Source organism: Mobula hypostoma, chromosome 6, assembly GCF_963921235.1.
Source record: "Mobula hypostoma chromosome 6, sMobHyp1.1, whole genome shotgun sequence".
In the NCBI taxonomy this organism is placed as follows: domain Eukaryota; kingdom Metazoa; phylum Chordata; class Chondrichthyes; order Myliobatiformes; family Myliobatidae; genus Mobula; species Mobula hypostoma.
The window spans coordinates 182,031,439-182,057,478 of NC_086102.1; the positions used below are offsets into that span (position 1 = coordinate 182,031,439).

The 26,040-nt window shown below is 39.7% G+C and overlaps 1 protein-coding gene across 1 annotated transcript in view; it reads left to right on the plus strand.

Annotated features, from left to right (window-relative positions):
* The window catches only part of cers6 (ceramide synthase 6), a 327,420-nt gene that overhangs the window by 152,821 nt on the left and 148,559 nt on the right, over positions 1-26,040 (plus strand). Inside the window, exon 4 of the mRNA XM_063052361.1 lies at positions 11,194-11,251. Within this exon, the coding sequence (XP_062908431.1) occupies positions 11,194-11,251 (58 nt within the window). The remainder of the gene's footprint in view (positions 1-11,193; positions 11,252-26,040) is intronic.

The window sequence follows — 26,040 nt, forward strand, 5'->3', positions numbered from 1 at the left end:
CACAGTCCAAAGATGTACCGGTTGGTAGGTTAATTGGTCGTTGCAAATTGTCCTGTGATTAGGCTAGGGTTAAATTGGGGATTACTGGGCAGCACGGCTTGAAGGGCCAGAAAAGCCTGTCCGTTCTGTATCTCAATAATTAATTAATTAATTAATAATCAATCAATCAATCAATCAACCAATTGTTTGGAATCAAATGACCTTGCCTGGTGTCTCAGGGTTGGGTGTGTTTGCACCCGTGCCAGCCTCCGCCCCTACTGTTCCTTTGCCACCTGTCCCACACCCCTGCCATTGTGCTCCACCTTTACCAGTCCCAGCACCCTTTGCTCCCACCAGATTTACGAACTTGCTGTCTGCTTCACGATGACACGTACAGTACTGTGCAAAAATCTTAGGCACCCCAGTTATATATACGGTGCCTTAGACTTTTGCAGAGTACTATATTTACTGAGGGAAATCCAGGGTCAAAGATTGCAGTGAGTTGGTGAGGACAGTTAAAAGAAGACCTTTACTGCCCTGGTGTTGTAAAAAAGATTAGAATAGAGTGCCTGTTTTTGGAATCCTGTTAGGTATGTACTCACAAGAGATAGTGGAGTGTGATCAGTGTCTCAGTACTCAGAATATTGAACAGAAAGAGTACTCTGATGTTATGCTGAACTTTGCCTTCAGATTCTGCCTTCTCTGAAAGCTAGAACCTGACATGTAGAATATTATCTTCATTTTCCAGAGTCTTGCTGTTAGGACCATTACTTCTGAGAAGTTTTTGTAAGAACATTCCTTTCTGTGCTTTGTTAACAGAGTTAATGACGACTTAGATCTCTGTCTAAGAATTTACATACACTGAATGCAAGTGTTATCCATGGACTGTAACTCAATGATCTTACCTCTGGTCTGGAAAAGACAAAGGTTGAACAGTGTCCTTGGAGTAGTTGAATAGATTAGAAGAGGGTTGGTACAAGGTGGCAAGGTGGAGATATGTCTCTACCAAAGGAGGTGTAAGACACTCCTTCCGTCCATTAGCCCATTAGCCTGTAGGTCATCCTTGGGCAAGGTGTAGCACCTACAGAGCTACCCCCCCACCAACACCCCCCCCCCCCGATCAAGGTCACATGAAGCCATGGGAGCAGGTGGTGGATGGTCGTATGAGCAGCTGGTGCACATCACAAGACCTGGTTACACGACCACAGACACCAGGCAGACAATCTCTGAAGAATATCGATAATGGCTGGGGTCGCCTGTCTTGCAAAGACACTGCCCAGAAGAAGGCAATGGCAAACCACATCTGTTAAAGAATTTGTCATAGAACATAATCGCCCATGTCATAACGACATGCACATGATGGTGATGGGACTCTGACACGGTCTTACCTTGTCCTCTGAATGCATGCAGCTTGGGTTGGTGCTGGGGCCATTGATTAGATTCATGACTTTCCAGTTTTGAGAAACTGAAGATTAATTTCAATAGCAAGCATATTTATTGATAATAATAAACAATTACTTCCTAGCTTAACAGTGCTCTTAATAAGAGTGTGATTGGATTGCAAATCAGGCTATAAATGAGAAACAAACATTAGCCGCTGCTGGGATATAATGACACTTGTTTTAATTGTCTCATTGAAACTGACTGATATTTGCCTGCAAGCCGTTTTAGATGGAAATGATGACTGTATACATATGAATGAAGGAACCATGTTGAGATGTCCACAGGGGACCAACAGGTTGGCATCAGTTTCAATCTAGTTTCCTGTGCTTTTTACATAAAAATAAAACCCTTGAGTTAAAGGTTGTTTTTGAAATGTTACTACTTTTTGCACAAAAGCTTTTCTACCATTTTACTTCAGGGATCACAATATATTTTAGCTCCCAAATGTGTTTCCAACCTATCAGTAGAATACATTTAATATTGTGACTGTGATTACACCTGTTTTTGTAAGTTTGTTTATGAACTATTTATTCAAGTCCAGGTTTCATAATAAGATAAATAGGTTCCCATATCCATTTGGCGATGACAAATTTCAAAATAAAAAATGTGCAATGTAGTAAAAGTGAAATTTCCTTTTTTGAACAATTTGCATTTAAATGTATTAAAACAGCTATCCCCATGCAAGATAGCCGGTGTGGCATCTTTACCGGACTTCGAGGCAGGTGGTCCTAGGTTTAAATACGGCCGGCTTCTTGTGTGCTTTCCATCTGTGCTGGGTTCATTTCAGAGCATTGAGAAATGGCAAGGGTGCCACCCGATGCACCACAAATTGTGGAAAGGAACAACATCAGCAACCACATGCAAGTTATATTTACTGCCCATGACACCACTAGCGTCTGGAACAGCAATGAAAGTCCTCCATCTCTGACTGTGTTCAGGAGCTGGGTACATTGTGTTCGTAGCTTCCCCTCAGTTTTATCTACTGTCAACCATGGAAGTTCCTGCTGGAGACTCGGGAATACCATGGCATCCAGACGTAGGGTTCTTCATTGACGTTTCCATAACAATTTTGTTTTACCAGTTAGGATTGTTAGCCCTGAAGTGAACACCAAAGCCTGGATGACCCATGGAGAACTCTTAGTCAGGCCTCTACTCTTTGACCTGTTTGACACAGGTGACCCTGCCAAGAGCCAAAGCCTAAAGCCCTGACTCCCCCCAGCTACGTCTCCGGGTCATTAAGGCACACAAGCCTCCAAATCACAACAAGGTTGCCGTCTTCGTGGAGAACATGCAAGTTATAATTGCATAAAAATCGCTTCATAACAACCTTTTTTATGCCATGGACTCCTACCACTAACCAAAGGGTACACGGACCCCAGGTTGGGAACCCCTGCTCTATAGATACCTGCTTTTGCATTATTATCAGAACTGTGCTCCATCTTCTCTATGGATCTTAGCTAGAAACATGCTTAAAATCCAAAACATGTTTTTCTCCCTGTAATAGCCACACTTGCTAGACAAGCTTGCAGTGCTGGAAGCTAGAGAATTTAAGTAATAATTTAAGACAATCAAAATTGAATCAGCTAGATGAGAAATTGAATTGGGATTCATTTAAATTCTTTGTAAACATAAGTATTTCTAGCTTCTTTAGTCAGAGTCTTCAGCATTTTGGGCATCGAGAGAGAGAGGAAGAGGAGAGCCATCCGCAGTACCACCGATGCGGCAGAGAGGGCCTCAAGATGGCTGTGGCTCAAAAGAGGGGAGCAATGGAGTCATAAGTAGCTAGCCATCTAGACACAAGCTGGGGTCTGATCAGCCCCGGCTGGGTCACCTGGAGGAGGTTGTATGATGTTGAAAGACCCGAAACACCCGATGATTCCAGGAACATCACTGCAGATGTGTCCAGAAGCATCAATAGATGTATGTACACAGCTTTCTGTATTTTATTGGCTATTAGATTTAAGACATTTGGAAATTAATATTGCTGTAGCAATATGACACTATTTTAAAACAATACATTTATGACAGATTTGCTTAAAAGAAATTTGTGCTGATGGAAAATGACGATACTAACATTGGTGGACAAGTTATCTTTAATTAAGTTGTTAATATAACTTCTATTTTAATGTTATCCATTTCTATGTTCATTAGAAAGAAAAGTGTAACTATTACAGCTTCATCAATGAATCAAAACATGAGGACAGGGAGGTTCTATAGGCGTGATTGCGAGCAGAACTCCGACCAATGTATAAATACTGTACCAATACATAAATTCCAAGCACTGCTGCTGTACAGTGCTCAGCATCACAAAACGCCTAATAAAATTATGTTTGGTGTTTTTAATATATATTTACACAAAATTTATTTCACTGAAGAGACGTGCATAAATATCTAGACTGACACTGTGCAATACTGCAGGATGCTATGTGGACACTATCAGGAGCTATTTTCAGATGAAATGCTAAACCAACATGCCACGTGCTTTCTGAAATAGATGTTTAAGATACAATAGTGCTAATTTAAAGAAGGGAAGGAGAATCATCGGCAATATCCTGGCTAGTACTTATCCCTCAGCCAACATTGCTTTAAAAACTAGAATTGAACATCAAAACGACTGCAGATGGTGAAATCTGAAATAAAAAGAGAAATTACTGGAAACATCCAATAGGATAGACAGTATCAATAGAAAGAGAAACTGTTAATATTTCTGGGCAAAGATGTAGTATTTGAATTTGCAAGGAAATAGCAATTATCTGCTTGTTAACACACTGCTATCGCGGGAGATTACTATGCATAAATTAAATGCTGCTTTTCCTGTATTGCAAGAATGGTTACCCTTAAGTAATACTTCATTGCAGTAAAATGTTTTGGGAAGCACCGAATGGAACATGAAAGATGTTATATAAAAGCCAAGCTTCTTCCTTTGTGTATGGATTTCTTTCCGTCAATTTACTTCTTTCTTTCTTTTTAAATCTTTTTATTGAGTAAGTATACAAAAAAGGTAAGCCATATAAACATTAATACAATGTTAAAGTATAATAAAATTCCAAAAGATAACAATACCAAAAAGAAAATACTACAAACAATGTAATTTAAGCATAAGAAACCAAGATAACATAATAGTATACTAAATTTTATATATATCAATGGAAAAAAAAAGAAAAAAAAACCCCAAAAAAAAAACCCACCGTGCAACTAACTAAAAGCAAAGCAAAGCAATGGGCTAACTTGAAACCAAACAGAGTTAAACTTAAAATCACGTCCTCAATCCCGACCTCCATTAAAACAGTGAAGAAAAAACAAGAAGGGTAAATATTACATTAAATGAAAATATCGAATAAAAGGTCCCCAAATCTGTTCAAATTTAAATGAAGAATCATAAAGGTTACTTCTAATTTTCTCCAGATTCAAACATAAAATCGTCTGAGAAAACCAAAAAAAGGTAGTTGGAGCATTAAGCTCTTTCCAATGTTGTAAAATACATCTTTTCGCCATTAAAGTAAGAAATGCAATCATTCTACGGGCTGAAGGGGAAAGATTACTAGAAATTTTAGGTAGTCCAAAGATAGCAGTAATAGGGTGAGGAGAGATATCTATATTTAATACCTTAGAAATAATATTGAAAATATCTCTCCAAAAAGTTTCCAAAGTAGGGCAAGACCAAAACATATGAGTTAAAGAGGCTATCTGCCCCGAACATCTATCACAGAAAGGATTAATATGCGAGTAAAAACGCGCTAACTTATCTTTGGACATATGTGCTCTATGAACCACTTTAAATTGAATTAGGGAATGTTTAGCACAAATAGAGGAAGTATTAACTAATTGTAAAATCTGCCCCCAATCATCCACAGAAATGGTAAGCCCCAATTCCTGTTCCCAATCTACCCTAATCTTATCAAATGGAGCTTTCCTAAGTTTCATAATAATATTATAAATCATAGCCGATGCACCTTTCTGACATGGATTAAGGTAGCGCTCATGGAGTGAAGTCGCGTTCTTGACTCGCTCCATTACCTCTGAGTTTTTTCTCTCTATGGTCAGCTATACTTTAATTAACTATTAAGGCATCAATTTTTACAATACTTTGAATTAAACTGAATTCTCTGACAATTGGATGATACTGAGATCGGCTATGTCTAAGAACGGGAAAGACGGCAAGGATGGTAAACCTCCGGTTAAACCGAAAGCTACGGATCTCCCTCCGACTGAATCACCGGTGACTTTGGAAGCTATATCGGAGTTAATTCAGAGGGAAATTTCAACCTCTGTTAGGGAGATGATTCGTACAGAAATTATGGGCTCTGTTAAAGACCTGATTCATATGGAAATCTCAACTAAGTTCCAGAAAATTGCCGACTTAATTGATAAGATGCAAACATGTATTGCGGAACATCAGTCGGCTATATCTGGTCTTCAAAAATCCGCGCAACAAAGTGAGCTTAAGATGGGGAAAGTCGAAGAAACAATTAATGTAATGAAGAAGAAACTTGACTTTTTGACTTTTAAAAACTCTGACTTGGAATCTAGAATGCGACGGCAGAATTTACGAATGATTGGCGTCAGGGAAGCCGTGGAAGCTAACAACCCTATGAAATATTTCTCCCAACTTTTAAAAGATGTATTCCCTACTGTATTTCCTGACCAACCACCGCTACTGGATCGTGTTCACAGAATCCCATCATACTCGTCTAGGTCAGATAGACCTAGGCATGTTATCTTACGTTTTCATTACTTTCAAGACAAGGAGAGACTGTTTCGATTCGCTCGATCTAAAGGTTTCATTGATTTTTCGGATCTTAAGTTCCGATTCGTGGAAGATTTCAGTAAACCAATCTGGGACCAACGGGTCCGTTACAGATCCGTGATGTCGGAATTCTATAAGATGGATTTAAGACCAGCGCTGCTGTACCCTGCACGTCTAAGGATTCGCATGTTAGATGGAGCTCTTCGTTTTTTTGATTCTCCATCGGATGCCCAGAGTTATCTGGATCAACTTTCATCTTCAACATCTTAATTGCCTTTTTTTAATTTTCTCCGTTGATCGGAGGCTGTGAATTGGTTGGTTTTAACTTTTCTGTGCCCTATTTGGGCAGAAAAGTTTACTTTTGATTTCTTAATATGGCTGCTAAACTTTCTTTTTAACTGCGTCATTTCTTTCTTTTCCCAGGGGATTCTGGGTGGTTACTTCCCTTTTGTCATCTTACGTATTTCCTGTGCGGCCTTAAATTTTGTAGTTTTTTTTTAAATTTTATTCTGTTTTGCTTTTTATAATCATTTTATGTTAATAATCCTATTTTTTTTGTTGCTGTGTCTATTCATGAGTTTGAGGTTTATTGTGGGTTTTTTTTAATATATACTTTCCGGCTTTTGTTCTGTTCTGTGTGTATTTTAATTGAGCTAACTTTTTTTTACTTATTTTTTTTACTGTTTTACAATTAGCTGATCCTTTTCATATTTATACCTTTTTTTTAGGGAGCGTATACCGGAAGTCATGGGGGTAGTTTTAGCGCTTGCTTCTTTCTGGCGGGTCTGCTTTAGATTTCGCCTTGGGGTCCTGGGGTGGGGGGTGGTGGGAGGGGCTTCACGTTTTAGTTTGTTTCTCTTTGGGCTATATACATTATTGAAGTATTGGTTACGTCCTTTTCCCCGGTATCTTTTGTATGTTCTGTTTCCTCTCCGGGTCTGTGGGTCGCGCCTATTGTCAATCCTCCTTGTTATGGGTTGACTTTAGGATTTATGGAGTCTATTATTAATTTTGTCTCCTGGAATACTAATGGTCTTAATCATCCTATTAAAAGGAAAAAAGTTTTTAAAGTGTTCCGGAGACTTAAAGCACAAATTTTATTTTTACAAGAGACCCATGTACGGAGGGGGGACAGACTACGTTTTTTCAAATTTTGGAAGGGACAACAATTTCATTCGAACTCCAATGCTAAGATTCGAGGCGTCTCTATTTTTATAGACTCCTCAGTTACTTTTATACAACAGGATATTATCTCTGATCCGAATGGTAGATTTTTATTGGTTAGTGGTTTATTATTTAATAAAAAAGTAGTTTTGGTTAATGTTTATGCTCCTAATATGGATTGTCCGGAATTTTATAAATCATTGTTTGATCAGTTTCCGAATTTGAACGAGTTTTCATTGATTTGGGGCGGAGATCTTAATACCTGTTTATCTCCAGCTTTGGACCGTTCGGCTCCTTTACGGACTTTACCTAATAAATCTGCAAATTTGATTAATTTTTTCCTTTCTGATTCTGGGTCGACGGACATTTGGCGTTTTCTGCATCCTCAGGAAAAAGATTTTTCCTTCTTTTCACATGTTCATCATTCCTATTCAAGAATTGATTATTTTTTCATTGATTCTCGTCTCATTCCTTCAGTGATTAAATGTGATTATGATTCTATAACCATTTCGGATCATGCTCCACTTAAGCTTTCTATTAAAATTATGGCCAATATACCAAACAATAGACAATGGCGTTTTAATTCGCTGTTGCTTCAGGACTCGGACTTTGTTAATTTTATGAATGAACAGATTGAGCTTTTTTTTACAATTAACCATACAGAAGATATTTCGGTTAACACTCTTTGGGACACTTTTAAAGCCTATATTCGGGGTCAGATTATTTCGTATTCCGTTGCTTTGAGGAAGAAACAGAAGCAGGAGGAGATGGTAATTGTGGACAAGATTAAAGAAATTGATAAGAAATATGTTATGGCTCCTTCTGAGGAGCTATACAAACAAAGAACTGAACTTCAAATGGAACACAGTTTACTACTCTCGTCCTCGATTGTAAACCAATTAAAGAAAACAAGAAGTGATTTTTATGTTCACAGTGATAAAATTGGCAAGCTGCTGGCTAATCAATTGAAATCTAATTATGTTAAATCTCAAATCAATCAGATTTATAACCAAAATGATCGATTGATATTGGATCATGTGGGGATTAATCAAACCTTTTGTGATTTTTATTCTTCTTTATACCAATCAGAGTCTCCTCGAGATTCTAAATATATGAATGATTTTTTAGATAAGTTAGACTTCCCTCTGATTTCACAGGATATGTCTTCTTTATTAGATACTTCCATTACAATGGATGAGATTAAGAATGTTATTTTTTCTATGAATCTGGGGAAAGCTCCTGGCCCTGATGGGTTTACCGTTGAATTTTATAAATGTTTTGCTTCTTTATTGATTCCTTGGCTCTATAAGGTTTTTGAGGCTTCTTTGAAACTTGGTAAACTTCCGGAATCTTTTAATAGAGCATCAATTTCTTTAATACTAAAGAAGGATAAAGACCCTGCTCAATGTGCATCTTATAGACCAATATCTTTATTAAATGTTGATTCTAAAGTTTTTTCTAAGTTATTAGCAAATAGACTAGAAAAAGTACTTCCTTCTATTATTTCGGAAGACCAAACGGGTTTTATTAAAGGTCGTTACTCTTTTTATAATATTCGTACATTGTTAAATATCGTTTATACTCCCTCACAAAATGTTCCTGAGTGTGTTATTTCTTTAGATGCCGAGAAAGCTTTTGATAGAGTAGAATGGCCTTATTTATTTAAGGTGCTTGAAATGTTTAATTTTAGCTTGAAATTTATATCCTGGATTAAACTGTTATATTACTCCCCTGTAGCCTCGGTTCGTACTAACTCCTTAAACTCACCTTTTTTTCCTCTCTTTCGTGGTACTCGACAAGGCTGTCCTCTTAGTCCCCTATTATTTGATATTGCATTAGAACCTCTTGCAATTGCTATTCGAGAATCTTTAAATATTACTGGGATAACTCGGGGATTAAAGTCCCATAAATTATCACTCTATGCTGATGATTTACTTTTATATATTTCTAATCCTGAGAGATCCATTCCTGCTGTTTTAGAGTTATTAGCACAATTTGGTCTTTTCTCAGGTTATAAATTAAATCTTAGTAAGAGTGAACTTTTTCCGATTAATAAACATCTTCCCTTATATTATAAATTTCCATTTAAATTGATTAATAATTACTTTTCATATCTTGGGATTAAAATTACTTGTAAACATAAAGATTTATTTAAGACTAACTTTTTACCATTAATAGACCATATTACTCAACTTTCATCTAAATGGTTTCCCTTATATTTAACTTTGATTGGTCGTATTAATGCAGTTAAGATGTTTTTTTTGCCAAAATTTTTATATGTGTTTCAGGCATTACCAATTTTCGTTCCTAAATCTTTTTTTGATAAAGTTGACTCTAAAATTTCTTCATTTATTTGGCAGAACAAGAATCCGAGACTGGGTAAAATACATTTACAGAAAGCTAAGAGAGATGGAGGTTTAGCATTACCTAACTTTAGATTTTATTATTGGGCTATTAATATTCGACATATGAAATTTTGGTTACTTGACCGGGACATACTATTTATTCCTAAATGGGTAGCATTGGAATTACAATCTGTTCAGGGTTATACACTTGGTTCTATTTTAGGTTCCTCTCTTCCTTTTGATTCGAAACGTCTTAAGCAGGTCTCTAACCCGATAGTTAAATATGCTTTGCGCATTTGGTTTCAATTCAGAAAATTTTTTGATCTTAATCAATTCGGGTTAGCGATTCCTATTTTAGGTAACATATTTTTTCCTCCCTCTTTTACGGATCGCGCTTTTCAAACTTGGAAGACTAAGGGTATTTTACGGTTTTTGGATTTATTTTTAGATGGTTCCCTTATGTCTTTTGAACAATTATCTAATAAATATAACTTATCAAGAATACATTTTTTTAGATATTTACAAGTTAGAAATTTCCTAAGTACTATACTTACTTCCTTTCCAATGCTTCCTCCTATATATATTTTAGATTCGATAATTAACCTTAATCCACCGTCAATTTACTTCTTTAGCAAATCTTGGCCATCGTAGCTATTTTAAGTTGCTAGTATTTTTATGATGTAACTGCAATTGATTTTGTAAGTTGTTGAAAGGGGTGGCACAGACACTAGTGGTTAGCACAATGCTTAACAGTACAGATGACCTGGGTTCAATTCCCACCATTTCCTGTAAGAGTTAGCACATTCTCCCCGAGACCGCATGGGTTCCACCCACAGTTCAAGGACATATCGGTTGGTAGGTTAATTGGTCATTGTAAATTTTCCTGTGATTAGGCTAAAGGCTAATTTATATTTCTGCATCAACTCAACGCCGTAAGTACAGCGTTGCCGCGAACCCTACGCAGAGCCTACGCGGATCTCTACGCCGTAGCCTGACGTGCATCTCTCCCAAAATGTAACTACGTGTCGCGGCAACGCAGACCAAACAGCTGTGATTGGCCTGCTTGGTAGCATTGCATTTCCTCCTACGCTGCAATAGCTTCCCATTGGCCGACTGAAGGGCAGGGAAGGAACTCTGGCTGCAATGCTTTCCATAAAGCTTTACAGACCTCCGAAATTATGGAGGACACATTTCGCTTTTACGAAAAAAGACGCTTGCTTTAAACTTTACCCCGAGAAAGACTACCATGACCATGAAGCCTTGCACGGGCAGGTGTGTGTGCATGCGCGATGTGCCCGAATTGCAGTGCGATGCAGACGCACAAGTATAAATGTTCACAACGCGCGTCAGCCACTTGCGTAGGTTACAGCGTTGAGTTGACGCACAAGTACAGGTCAGCCTTAACAGTGGCTCAAAGGGCTGGGAAGGCCTGCTCCAGGCTGAATCTCAATAAATAAATAAATATGTAGCAAAATACCTGCTCTCACAATTGTTTTATGTTCTCTTCTTTTACAGGTGGAAATTTACATTTTATCTATATATATTTTCCTATGGTGTAAGATTCCTGAAGAAGGTAAGGCTTCAGCATGTTCAAACAGTTTGGGATAATTTTTATTCTATTCACCAATTCTAATAACAAAGTTGATGCAAACAGAATAAAGAAAACAACACTTTATGGTCATCTCACTACAGCATTCAGAAGGGAAGTAATCGGTGCTTAAAATACGTAAATAAGATTTAGAAACCAGCAAATCATGGATCAGACAACAATATGATCAAGAAGGACTCATTTCCTACTGACTAAAATTATTGGTGTACTCATGGTTATTAGATATCTCATTGGACATCAAAAAGATTTGGTTTTCACAATAGCAACTTAAGGTTGTGAGGACCATTTTATATTTGAACCGTTTGTCCGATTGGGAAATATGACTTAACTGTTTTGACTAGATCGGGTTTCCCAGCCTTTTTTATGCCATGGATCCCTCACTACCCTTAACCAAGGGATCCGAGAACTGCAGGTGGGGAACCCCTGGACTAAATGGTAATATTGTACAAGGGCACAAATATATCCTGCAAGTAAACATTGGTATCACCAATTGAATAGTTATAAAGTGAATATTTCTGTATAATAATAGCAATACAAAAATATGGTTGGGAATCTTGAAGGTAGGCAGTGAAAGTGTCAAGAAAACAGTCTTAAATTGGTCATCATTGTTGACTTGATAGCTTTCTTTTGTTTTAGAAATTCTTACAGAATTCTTTTAGTACAGTACAATACATTAAAAACTATGAATTACAATTATATGTATGTATATAGTGGATTTTGATAAACCAGGACACATTGGTACCAGTACATTTTAGCCAATTAAGTGGCTGCCACAGTTAGCTGAAGTTTCATGGAAATAGTTTAAAAAAATATAAAAAAGATAAACAGAGTTTAACTGAGTAACAAATTATGTATTTAAATAAAGTATTAAACGAATTAGAACACCGCCAATAATACTGGTGGTTGTCCGTCATATCCAATTAATTCAGGAAACCTGTGCAGGATAGTTTTTTTAAAGTGTAAAAGCCATTCCGCTGGGGCAGTTCCACTCTCTTTACCTTGGATGCCTGGGTCCAGGGGTAATGGTAGACGTCACATCTGGGATCTTCCCTGGCTGCGGAGGATGACCATGACTTCCGTGCCTCACCATGCCCTTCGCTCGCTATGAAGCATTGTAGAACTGCCTTCCTGACTGAGTACCGACCTCACTGTAAATCTCTTCCTCCCAGACAGGCTAGGAGCAGGTGGGGGAAGCAAGAGACAAAGAAAAGGAAGCAGGTGGAGCCAAATGGAGGGAGGGAGACATGAATACAGAGGGCGATGAACAGTAACACAAAAGCAACCAGCATTAGAATCATTCTGCCAATCTACATTCCAATCCTTGCTCTGATGGTGACTAGAAACTTACTCTGTAGAGCTGGTTACTGTTCTTATGAGTATTTCCAGAACCTTGTGCCTTTATTCCGCTGGCCAGAATATGTCAGCGTTCAGCATTTACGATATCTGGCTCTTTGGTGCTACATACATTGTAATCCCTAACTTGACAGTAATTCTGTTGGGTGGTGCGTTGCTTAAAACAAAGTAGAAGGTCAACTTTATTGTAATTTCAGCAGTATACATGTACTGTATACAGTACACAGCAATGAAATAAAGAAACACCATGGAATCCATGCAAAGAAAAGCATCAAACCCCCAACAAGCAAAAAAAAACAAATCTCACAAATGCCAAAAAATGAGGGAATAACACAGAATATAAGATATCAAATAACATTCCTCTGCATCAAGATGCACAACACTATACACATAACCTACAAACAACACATTACCACATATTACAACCAATGTTCCCACTAATTTTTAGCAGTCAGTGTGCGCAAAAATTTTATGTTGTGCAAATTTTTTTCCTGTGACAAAAGTATGTGCGCACTGAATGCACATATGGCACAGTTTATGAAGGTTTACAAAATATCTGACATAAAACTGCACAGAATAACAACAAAATAACATACACATTTAAGTCACTCAGTTATTTTTTTCTCTCTCCTGTCTTTGGCATTTACCCATTCTTTGTAAACTCTACCTAGACTAGTAGAACTTCCATCCAATTGATAGCTTTTGATTCTCATTAACATATCCAAATGACATTCACCTAAACGGTTTCTCAGCTTGTTTTTGAGTTGATTCATTAGGCTAAAACCTCACTCACAGTCCGCACTAGACGCAAGAACGGTTCCCCCAATGTCCATCAACTGTGCAAGGTCGCAAAACTGTTCATTTTGAAGTACAAATGCCACCATTTGAGCAAAGTTTGAAATCAGTTTGGATTTAATTTTTTCTTGCACAGAAAATTTGAAATCATTAAACTGTCTAACTATTACAGTGTTTTCGGCTAGAAAATCATGATATTTTAGACATAAGGCATTAACTTGTTCATCGCCAAGTGTGAAGTCACAATCTGCAATTGCGGAGAAATCAAAAAGCTGACCATTCTTGTACCTCATCTTCAGGAAACCTTTCTTCCAAATGAACACAAAGACTTTATAAAAGTCAACAGCGAACTTGTATAATACTGCGATGCCTTCTTCACGTTGTTGGCTTAGCAAAACTTTAACTTTATCACTCCACGAAACATTATCTTCCAGATACTGCTTTCTCATCTTGTTAATTTTGCCTTGCGCAAAATGAACTGAATGAATCGGTGTCAGGCCACTCTTTTGCAGAATCTTGCACAGTGCAGCCAGTTCATCACTTAACACCTGTAAAGGTACTTTGTATGTGATGCTTATCAATTTCTTGTGACAGTATTTAGCCACAGGGTCATTTGGCTGATCTTTTACAATAAAAACTTAGTAAGCTATCTACAGGATTTGAAACAGATCTTTATAAACTTTACGATATGAACACTGTCCGCAAAAGATGGCTGTCGCTGTGATGCAGCTGTACAAACTGGAACAGGAACGGTGAGGTGAAGTAAATTAGTGACGTGCATTGTGTTTGAAAAAAACGACTAAATAGTTAACAGAAACATTTAGCTAAAAGATTATTTTCAATAAGTATAATTATTAATTACTACATTACTTTAGGTAACTAACCTTTTGTGCGCACATTAATTTCCTTTGTGCGCTATTTGAAAAACGTGTGTGTGTGCGCACACGCGCACAGCTTAGAGGGAACATAGATTACAACATATTACCACAAATAATTTAATAAATTACAAGGTGCATTTACAGTACAAGTTAAAAAGTAAACAGTATAATGCTAGTGATGCTTCATATGTGGTGAGACCCGGGTGGTAGCAGGGAGTTCAGCAGTCTCACAACCGGGGAGGAAGAAGCTGTTTCCCATCCTAACAGTCCTTGTGCCTCCTGGCTGATGGCAGGGGGTCAGAGAGATTATTGCCTGGATAAAAGAAATCATTGACAGTGCTCAGGGCCCTGCATATGCAGCTCTCCTGGTAAACATCTTGGATGGGTGGAAGAGAGACCCCACTGACTCTCAGATCATCAGTTTGCAATTCCCGTACAAGATGGTAATGCAGCTGCTCAGGACATTCTCAATGGTGCTCCTGTAAAAATTGGTTAGATTGGTGGGGAGAAATGGAGCTTTGCTTGCCTCGATCTCCACAGCAAGAGGAGACGTTATTGTGCTTTCTTGACTAAAGAGGTGATACTGAGGGACCAGATGCATTGGTTATGTGCACTCCCAGAAACTTGGTGCTCCTAACTCTCTTCACCGAGAATCCATTTATGTGCAGTAGGAGTGCTCAGTCTGCACTTTCCTAAAGTCCGCCATCATCTGTTTGGTGTTGTGCACAATGAGACTCCAGTTGTTGTGCTCACACCATCCTACCAGAAGCTCTACCTCCTCTCTGTGTGCCGTCTCATTGTCGTCGATGATGACACCAACCACTGTTGTGTTATTGGCAAACTTTAAGATTCCAATTGAACTGGATCTAGCAGTACAGTCATGTGTCAGCACCAAGACCTGGGGTGTGCCAGTGCTCAGCATAATAGAGCTAGAGATGTGGCTGTCAACACAGACTGACTGTGGTCTTTCTGTCAGAAAGTCTAAAATCCAGTTACAGAGGCAGGTGTTGAGACCCAAGAAGAACAGTTTACCCACCAGCTCCTGAGGGATGATCACATTTAAGTGCCGTCTTGAAGTTGATAAACAACATCTTGGTGGATGAGGCATCATTTTCCAGGTGGTTGTGGGAAGGTAGGGAGCTGTTGGGGTGTAAATGCAAAACACAAAAATTGGTGGAGGAACTCAGCTGGCCAGGCAGCATCTATGGAAAAAGGCACATTCGTCGTTTTGGGCCGAAACTTTCCAGCACCTGCAGATTTTCTCTTGTTTGTGTAAATGCAAGAAACGGCTCTCATTTAGGGTGGCAGGGTGGAATTATGTCTCTACCAAAGGATATGTAAGCCACTTCTTCCATCCACCAGCCTGCAAGTCACCCTTGGACAAGGTGTAGCACCTGCTTAACCCCCTGCCCCACAGAACAGGGTCATGTGAAGCCTTGGGAGCAGGTGGTGGATGGTCGTATGGAGAGTATTGATAATGACTGAGGTCATCCATTTTGTAAAGACATTGCCCAGAAGAAAGCAATGGCAAAGCACTTCTGTAGCAAAAAAATTGCCAAGAACAGTCATGGTCTTGGATAGAGAGAAAAATAAGCACAACTGCTTTGGAACTTCTCAGATTAAAGATAGAAAAAAGACCACGATTGTCCACATTATCCACAATGCATAATGATGATGATGATTATTCTCATTTTCTAGTAGTATTTGGCTTAGTAATTCAGCAGAATAACTGATATTGTATCAGGCAGTAGATGTCCAATAACATTTCACTTTGCTTATATGCAAATGAGCTGAGAAAAGCAAATTAACCAGACACTATCAGAGGAGGCAAATATAATGCCAGGATTACCTACCCCATAAGATATATAATGGAAGTTACAAATTTTGAAAGGAAGATTTCTAGTCTCCACATCCCTAAATTATTTTATCGCTGCTTAAGTATAGGGGCTCCCTGGGTTATGAAAGTGGTGAAATCATCGGACAAAGTCAGCATGGATTTGTGAAGGAAAATTATGTCTGACGAATCTCATAGAATTTTTTTGAGGATGTAACTAGTAGAGTGGATAGGGGAGAACCAGTGGATGTGGTATATTTGGATTTTCAAAAGGCTTCTGACAGGGTCCCACACAGGAGATTAGTGTGTAAACTTAAAGCACACGGTATTGGGGGTATGGTATTGATGTGGATAGGGAATTGGTTGGCAGACAGGACGCAAAGAGTGGGAATAAATGGGACCTTTTCAGAATGGCAGGCAGTGACTAGTGGGGTACTGCAAGGCTCAGTGCTGGGACCCCAGTTGTTTACAATATATATTAATGACTTAGACGAGGGAATTAAATGCAGCATCTCCAAGTTTGCGGATGACACGAAGCTGGGCGACAGTGTTAGCTGTGAGGAGGATGCTAAGAGGATGCAGGGTGACTTGGATAGGTTAGGTGAGATGGCAAGTTCATGGCAGATGCAATTTAATGTGGATAAATGTGAGGTTATCCACTTTGGTGGCAAAAACAGGACAACAGATTATTGTCTGAATGGTGGCCGATTAGGAAAAGGGGAGGTGCAACGAGACCTGAGTGTCATTATACACCAGTCATTGAAAGTGGGCATGCAGGTACAGCAGGCGGTGAAAAAGGCGAATGGTATGCTGGCATTTATAGCGAGAGGATTCGAGTACAGGAGCAGGGAGGTACTACTGCAGCTGTACAAGGCCTTGGTGAGACCACACCTGGAGTATTGTGTGCAGTTTTGGTCCCCTAATCTGAGGAAAGATATTCCTGCCGTAGAGGGAGTACAAAGAAGGTTCACCAGATTGATTCCTGGGATGGCAGGACTTTCATATGGTGAAAGGCTGGATCGACTAGGCTTGTACTCTCTGGAATTTAGAGGATTGAGGGGGGATCTGATTGAAACGTATAAAATTCTAAAGGGATTGGACAGGCTAGATGCAGGAAGATTGTTCCCGATGTTGGGGAAGTCCAGAATGAGGGGTCACAGTTTGAGGATAAAGGGGAAGCCTTTTAGGACCGAGATGAGGAAAAACTTCTTCACACAGAGAGTGGTGAATCTGTGGAATTCTCTGCCACAGGAAACAGTTGAGGCCAGTTCATTGGCTATATTTAAGAGGGAGTTAGATATGGCCCTTGTGGCTAAAGGGATCAGGGGGTATGGAGAGAAGGCTGGTGCAGGGTTCTGAGTTGGATGATCAGCCATGATCATACTGAATGGCGGTGCAGGCTCGAAGGGCCGAATGGTCTGCTCCTGCACCTATTTTCTGTGTTTCTATGAATGACCTGAATTATGGAAATCTGGCTTTATACAATTCTCCCAAATATTTAAAAACATTTTTAAAAATAGGGATAATGATGATTATGAAGACATGTAGTCCTCTTTTATTGTCATTTAGTAATGCATGCATTAAGAAATGATACCTTATTTCCTCCGGTGTGATATCACAAAACACAGGACAAACCAAGACTGAAAAAACTGACAAAACCACATAATTATAACATATAGTTACAAACAGTGTAACAATACCATAACTTGATGAAGGAGCACAGTAAAGTTCAAAGTTTCTCAAATGTCCCACATCTCACGCAGACGGGAGCAGGAAGAAAAACTCCCTGCCATGCCGACCACAATCCGACTCTGAGTCATCCAAAAACTTTGATCTCTGATCAGCTCTCCGACACCGACTACTGAGTGCCATCTCTGTCCAAATGATTCGACCTCCTTCTTGGTTGCTAAAAGCAGGCAAGGCCGGGGATTTTGAGACCTACCCTCCGAAAGATTCCCGACCACACAGTAACGACAGCAGCGAACGGGCGTTTCAGAAATTTCTCCAGATGTTCCTCTGTGCTTTCACGTCCATTCTCCATCAAATCAGAATTGTCCACGGCCCCTATTTAACAGATACAATATCATTTTTCACCGGAGGGCTGCGCACGCACAGGCGCGCCGCCATCTTCTCCTCCCGCCATCATAGTGCTTTGAGGTATTTGTTAATGACTGTATACCATATAGTTCCAGTAGTTTACATATGTATTGTGATTGGCTGAATATTCAATGTAATAAAACAGGGTATGTATAGAAAATGGATGTTTCTGACATAAGGAGAAATTGGTTTATTAACAGATTCCAGGAACAGAACCCTTAGGTTTGTTTCTAGGAACTGTTATGACTGCCTCCAAGGGAATTACAGAGGAATAAGGGAGGAGCTGACCAAAGTTGATTGGAAGTGGTCTCCAGCAAGGATGATGGCAGAGCAACGATGACTGGAGTTTCTGGAAGCAATTCGGAAGGTGCTAGATTGATACATCACAAAGAAGAAGAAGTATTCTAAAGGCAGGATGAAGTACCTGTGGCTGACAAGGGAATGCAAAGCCAACATAAAAGCAAAAACGAGGGAATATACAGAGCAAAAATTAGTGGGAAGTTAGATCATTGAGAAACTTTTAAAAATGAACAGAAGGCAATTAAAAAAGTCGTAAGGGGAGAAAAGCTGAACTATGAAGGGAAGCTAACCAATAATATCAAAGAGGACACCTGAAGTTTTATCAGATACATAAAGAGTAAAAGAGACACAAGTGTAGACATTGGACGCTAAAAATGATGGCGGAACAGTTGTAATGGTGGGACAAGGAAATGGCAGACAAAATGAAAAAGTATTTTGCATCGATTTTCACTGTGGAAGACACTGGCAGTATACCAGAAGTTTGAGAGTGTCAGAGGGCAGAAGTGAGTGCAGTTGCTATCATTGGGGAAAAAATGCTTGGGAAACTAAATGGTCTGAAGGTAAATAAATCACCTGGACCAGATAGACTACACCCCAGGATTCTGAAAGAGTTAGCTTAAAAGATTGTAGAGGCATTAGTAATGAACTTTTAAGAATCAATAGATTCCAGAGGACTGGAAAATTGCAAATGTCCCTCAACTTTTCAAGAAGGGAGGGAGGCAGAAGAAAGGAAGTTATAGGCCAGTTAGTCTGACCTCAGTCATTGTGAAGATCTTGGAGTCAATTGTTAAGGATGTATTTTCAGGGTACTTGGAGGTACATGATAAAATAGGCCAAATTCAGCATAGTTTCCTTAAGGGAAAATATTGCCTGACAAATCTGTTGGAATTTGCTGAGGAATAACGAACAGGACAGACAAAGAAGACTCTGTGGGTATCCTGTACTTGGATTTTCAGAAGGCCTTTGACAAAGTGACACACATGAGGCTACTCATCAAGATAAGAACCCATGGTGTTACTGAAAAGGTACCAAGGATAGAGGATTGGCTAATTGGCAGAAGGCAAAGAACGGGAGTAAAGGGAGCCTTTTCTGATTGACTGCTGGTGACTAGTGGTGTTCCGCTGGGGTAAGTATTGGGACCAATGACGGATGACGGAATTGCTGGCTTTGTGACAAGTTTGCGAACAATACAAAAACAGATGGGGACCAGGTAGTTTTGAAGAAGCAGGGGTGCAGCAGAAGGATATCCACAGATTAGGAGAATGGGCAAAGAAGTAGTGGATGGAATGTATTGTTGTGATGTGTACGGCCATACACTGGGGTAGAGGAGAAAAGCATAGATTATTTTCTAAAGGGGGAGAAAATTCAAAAATCAGAAGTGCAAAGAAACTTCAGTGTCCTCATGTAGGATTCCCTAAAGGTTAATTTGTAGGTTGGATCGGTAGTGAGGAAAGCAAATATAATGATATCATTCATTTCAAGATGACGAGAATATAAAAGCATGGATGTAATGATGAGACTTTATAAAGCACTGGTGAGGTCTCACTTGGAGTATTGTGAGCAGTTTTGGGCTCTTTATTTAAGAAAGGACCTGCTGACATTGGAAAGGGTTCACAGGAGGTTCAGGAGAATGATCCCAGGAATGTAAGACTTATTGTATGAGAGGCGATACACAGCTCTGTGCCTGTACTCACTGCAATTCAGAAGAAAAGGGGGATCTCATTAAAAGCTATCAAATGTTGAAAGGCTTAGATAAAGTGGCTGTGGAGAAAGTGAGCACAGAATGGAGATGAGGATGATTTTCTTTAGCCAGAGCTAAAGAATCTGTCGAATTCTCTACCACAAGCAGCTGTGGGGGCCAGGTCACTGAATGTGTTTAAGACAGAGGTTGATGGATTCTTCTAGTCAGGGCATGAAAGGTTAAGAGGAGAAGTCAGGAAAATGGTATTGAAAGGGAAATAGATTAGCCATGATGAATTGACGGAGCAGACTTGATGGGCCAAATGGCCTGATTCAGCTTCTATGTCTTACAGTTTTGTGGCCTGTACTATTAAAATGGCAATTTCCCATAGTTGCAATATGCTAGTTGATCTGTTATAGCATTGTGGAGTGAGGGATAAATATTGGCATGGACACTGCGGATCATCCCTGAGTTTCTGTGAAGTTGAGTATGGGCAGGGCCTCTATTTAATCTGAAAGAAAGATGGCACATCAGAGAGGCAACACTGTCTCTCATTGCTGTACCAGAGGATCAGATGAGAAGTATCAGAAAATCTAATATTTGTTATCAATTTGCACATAGATTTCATAGCATGCACACAGATTGTGATAGAGAAAATGATAATGTCTTTCTGCTTCTAATTACTGACATTTACAGTTCTAACAATAATTCATAATACCGGTCATTCGCGTATCATTTGCCAACAGTAATTTAGTTTGTACAATGTTATGAAACACCCAGATAGGTAAGACCATAAGACATAGGAGCAGAATTAGGCCATTCAGCCCATTGAGTCTTCTCCACCATTCATCATGGCTGATCCATTTCCCTCTCAACCCCAATCTTCTGCCTTCTCCCCTTATCCCTTCATGTTCTGATTAATCAAGAATCTATTAACCTCTGCCTTAAATATAGTCAATGACGTGGCCTCCACAGCCTGCCTGTGCCAACAAATTCCACAAATTCACCGCTCTCTGGCTACAGATAATCATCCTCATCTCCGTTCTAAATGGACTTTCCTCTATTCTGGGGCTGTGTCCTCGGGTCTTAGACTCCCCACCATAGGAAACGTCCTCTGCACATCCACTCTATCGAGGTCTTTCAGCATTCAATATTTTCAATGAGGGGGAATAATAGGAATTCCTGGATTCTTTAAAATTAGGGTTCCTATTGAGTGGCTAGGAGACAAACGAATTCAGTAGGACTACTTTGATGAATAGAGTTGTATTATTGGAAAATCCCATCCCATCAAAGAGCAACTTACTCCTTCTAATGGTCTGAGCTAGCAATACTATCCCCATCCTGAATTCTCCATATCAGCATATCAGTTGTCCTTGGTTGAAGAGGGCCAAATCCAGTTACTCCAATGACTTACTATAATCGTCTCCAAAGATGATTTAAATGACTTGTTTTTGCCAGCCTTTCTGACCATACAAACACTACTTATTCTGTTGCTGGTTTTCTCTGCCTCGCCCAAGATTTGAGATGAGCCTCTGTGAATGGAGGAGGCTCTTCTTTCAAAGTAACTGCTTTCTGGTTTGGACACAGAGAAAACTGATTCTTTGTCATGCAGTGTCTCTGGATGTCATTTCTACAGTGACTCCAAGGGATGCAAGAACTGGAAGTGCATAGTACTCCACACTGCCTTCAGTTAGTGTTGCCAATGGTGGTTTATACTGCAGTATTTGTATCCTTGCAATCTTATCATCTGTAACAGCTGCAGACAAATCAAATGCTTGCCTTTTCTTTCCGGTTGCATCAGCCATTGAGACCTGCTCACCCATTAAACTCCATGTGAGGCTTTAAGTTACCCATTGCCTTAATTCCCTCACCTCTTACCAATTGTAATTAGGTACCTGGTGAGAGGATTCACACACATGACACACAGGAATTAATGAATTTAAGAGATTACAAGACGACCAGCTATGCCAGGTATAATAAGCCTTAGGCCAGCATGTTGGAAACAAAAGAATTAAAAGCCTAATTGATTGCATCTGCTTTCTGTTTAATTTAGTACCTGCAGTGGTGCTGCATTGCCTCAGAGATGCTAAGCACATCTATAGCATTAATAATTTATGGTGAGCTGATCAGACATTGTTTTCTGAATACCTGTGTAATCTGAAGTAGTAAATTTGATAGATGGACTGCGATAGTTTAATCATCATTCCAGTCAGGTGTTGAAGTTCATCTTCGTCACTGAAAATTCCTGAAGACCATTTTATGATTTAACATCATTTGATCTTTCTGTCAAAAAGATATTGAATAGTTTCTGTTCTCTTTTTATGCAGGCCATGAGTTCATTCAATGACAATTGTGGGATTATTTGGTATATCAAATGATATGATGGTGTTGTAATCACTATTTGACTCATGCTGTCAAAATGTGATAAAACTACAAAGGATTACAATGCACTGAATAGGAAGGTTGGTCTGACACACTCAGGGGATTTCTGTTTTGTCCTCAGAAGGTCCTTGGTGTAGATTCCGTAACTCCTAAACTTAAAACTAATAGCAAGAAAAAGACAGAAGACAAGGTGAACGTGTCTTATTTCATTTTTACGTATAACCCACAATGAATTATGTAAACAAATAAATAATGTTTACTCAGGCAATATATTTACAATATTACTCAAATATTACTGAAATATTAAATACTCCTCCCTGCTTAGATATAAACTCCAACTTCTTATAGAAGGCAACTCTACTATGCAAAAGTACCCTGTCAAGATGGCACCTGCATACAATGTTCCTGCGGTTCACATCTACTGGATAGATCATGAAACCATATATTTCACTCGTCCTATGTACACTTGTTTTTCATCTTGAATGTGGCTCTGGAACTGTTGGAGCCTGTGATTTGCTGTTCAGAGATTGTTAGGGTGTTCCAGCGCTCTACAGTCTTTGAGAGGATTCCAGGTGTGCACGAGCCTCATAGTGGGCAGGCTGTGGGATGGGGTGCAAGCCGATGTTTGACTCCATTTCACCAATTAAAGCGATGAGGGAGATTGAAACATGGAGGCGAATGCGGAGGGTGATCACTGACTGCCTGCCTTTTGATCACTCTGCTATGGAAAGGGCGAAGCCTGCTGCTGTTGTGCCTGGAGAGTGTTTCCCAGGTTTTCTGCGTTTTGGATGTGGACTTGGACTATAAACCTTTATTGCAGTCTTACAGTTTCTCATCTTCTCTTTTTCGTTTGATCTTTCTCGGTGTAGGGAGGGGGATTTGCTGGTCAATGTGCCTGTTCCAATTTGTTTGTTTTCTTTTCATGGGAGGAGGGATTTGAGGGTTGATGTGCCTGTTCCGTTTTTGTTCGTTTTTTGTACGGGAGGAGGGATTAAGGGGTTGATAATCGTGCTGCCTTTCTTTTCTTTCTTGGCTTCATGGCTACCCGGAGAAGAATTTCAGAATTGTATACTTTGATAGTAAATTAACTTTTGAACTTTTGAAAAGTCTTGGGCCTAAGACTTGTGCACAGTACTGTATTTGTCAATGTGGTGCAGAGAGCGAGTTTGTAAATCTGGAGCAAAGGATGATGGGAATGGTGAGGGTGGAGCGACATGGGACTGGTATGGGACAGGTGGCAGAGAAGGAGTGCCGGGGTGGGGGCTCTATACACACACACATACATACAGTATGCATGTATGTATGTATTTATTTGTTTATAGGTTTACAGTTGATTGAACTTGGCCTTTTCTCCTTGGAGCGACAGAGGATGAGGTGACCTGATAGCAGTGTACAAGATGATGAGAGGTACTGATCGTGTGGATAGTCAGAGGCTTTTTCCCAGGGCTGAAATGGCTGCCACAAGAGGACACAGGTTTAAGGTGCTGGGGAGTAGGTACAGAGGAGATGTCAGGGGTAAGTTTCTTACTCAGTGGTGAGTGCGTGGAATGGGCTGCCGGCAACGGTGGTGGAGATGGATACAATAGGGTCTTTTAAGAGACTTCTGGATAGGTACATGGAACTTAGAAAAGTAGAGGGCTATGGGTAACCCTAGTAATTTCTAAGGTAGGGACATGTTCGTTACAACTCTGGGGGCCGAAGGGCCTGTGTTGTGCTGTAGGTTTTCTATGTTTCTATGTTTCCCTAGCCTAAGACTTTTGTACAGTAATGTTTGTGTGAATATATTTATACACACACACTGGATGATGTGGATCATAATGATGTACAGTGTCTGATGTCACCATTCCCTTAACTGTTTGGAAAGCCACCTCACACTGTCTTCACCATTGCCATTTCTTCCCAATCTGTAGTAATGTGTTGAAGGAGTGGAACACGGTCACGGCAGCCTGGTATGGCAGGAACCTGTTACAATGATTGACACGTCCTGAAAAGGACGGCAACTGTGACATGTCCTTTGACCTTAAGGATCCACCACCACTTGAATTTTCTCAGCAGAGTCATGTAATCCTTGTGCACCAATCATGTGATACTTGGTTTGAAGAATTCACACTTGTTACACCATGCACTAAACCCATAATCTTTTAATCTTTCTCATGCTGTCTTTAGATTTTGGAGATGTTTCTTGTCATCCTCACTGGTAACAATGATGTCATCCAGGTAACACTGAGTAACTGAGCTGTCTTACAGCACCTGGTCCATAGCTTTCTGCTAGAATGCAGATCAGAATCAGAATCAGTATCATTATCACCGTCATGTGACGTGAATGTTGTTAACTTAGCAGCAGCAGTTCAATGCAATACATAATCTAGAAAAAAAAACCAAAATAAAATAATAAGAAGTAAATAAGTAAATCAATTACAGTGTACATATATTGAATAGATTTAAAATCGTGCAAAAAACAGAAATACTATATATTTAAAAGTGAGGTAGTGTCTAAGGGTTCAATGTTCATTTAGGAATCAGATGGCAGAGGGGAAGAAGTTGTTTCTGAATCGCTGAGTGTGTGCCTTCAAGATTCTGTATCTCTTACCTGATGGTAACTGTGAGAAAAGGGCACGCCCTAGGTACTGGAGGTCCTTAATAATGGACGCTGCCTTTCTGAGACACCGCTCCTTGAAGATGACCTGGGTACTTTGTAGGCTAGTACCCAAGATGGAGCTGACTAGATTTACAACCCTCTGCAGCTTCTTTCGGTCCTGTTCAGCAGACACCCCCCCATACCAGACAGTGATGCAGCCTGTCAGAATGCTCTTCACAGTACATCTATAGCAGTTTTTGCATGTATTTGTTGACATCTCTTCAAACTCCTAATGAAGCATAGCCACTGTCTTGCCTTCTGTATAATCGCATCGATATGTTGGGACCAGGTTAGATTCTCAGAGATCTTAACACCGAGGAGCTTCTGATCCTTCTTCGAGGATTGGTATGTGTTCCTTCGTTTTACCCTTCCGGAAGTCCACAGTTAGCTCTTTCATCTTACTGACGTTGAGTGCCAGGTTGTTGCTGTGACAGCACTCCACTAGTTGGCATATCTCACTCCTGTACGCCCTCTCGTCACCACCTGAGATTCTACCAGCAATGGTTGTATCGCCAGCAAATTTATAGATGGTATTTGTGCTATGGATAGCCACACAGTCCTGAGTATATAGAGAGCAGAGCAGTGTGAGAGCTAAGCACGCACCCCTGAGGTGCACCAGTGTTGTTCATCAGCAAGGAGGAGATGTTATCACCAATCGACACAAATTGTGGTCTTCCGGTTAGTAAAGCGAAGATCCAATTGTAGAGGGAGGTACAGAGGCCCAGGTTCTGCAACTTCTAAATCAGGATTATGGGAACGATGGTATTAAATGCTGAGCTATAGTCGATGAACAGC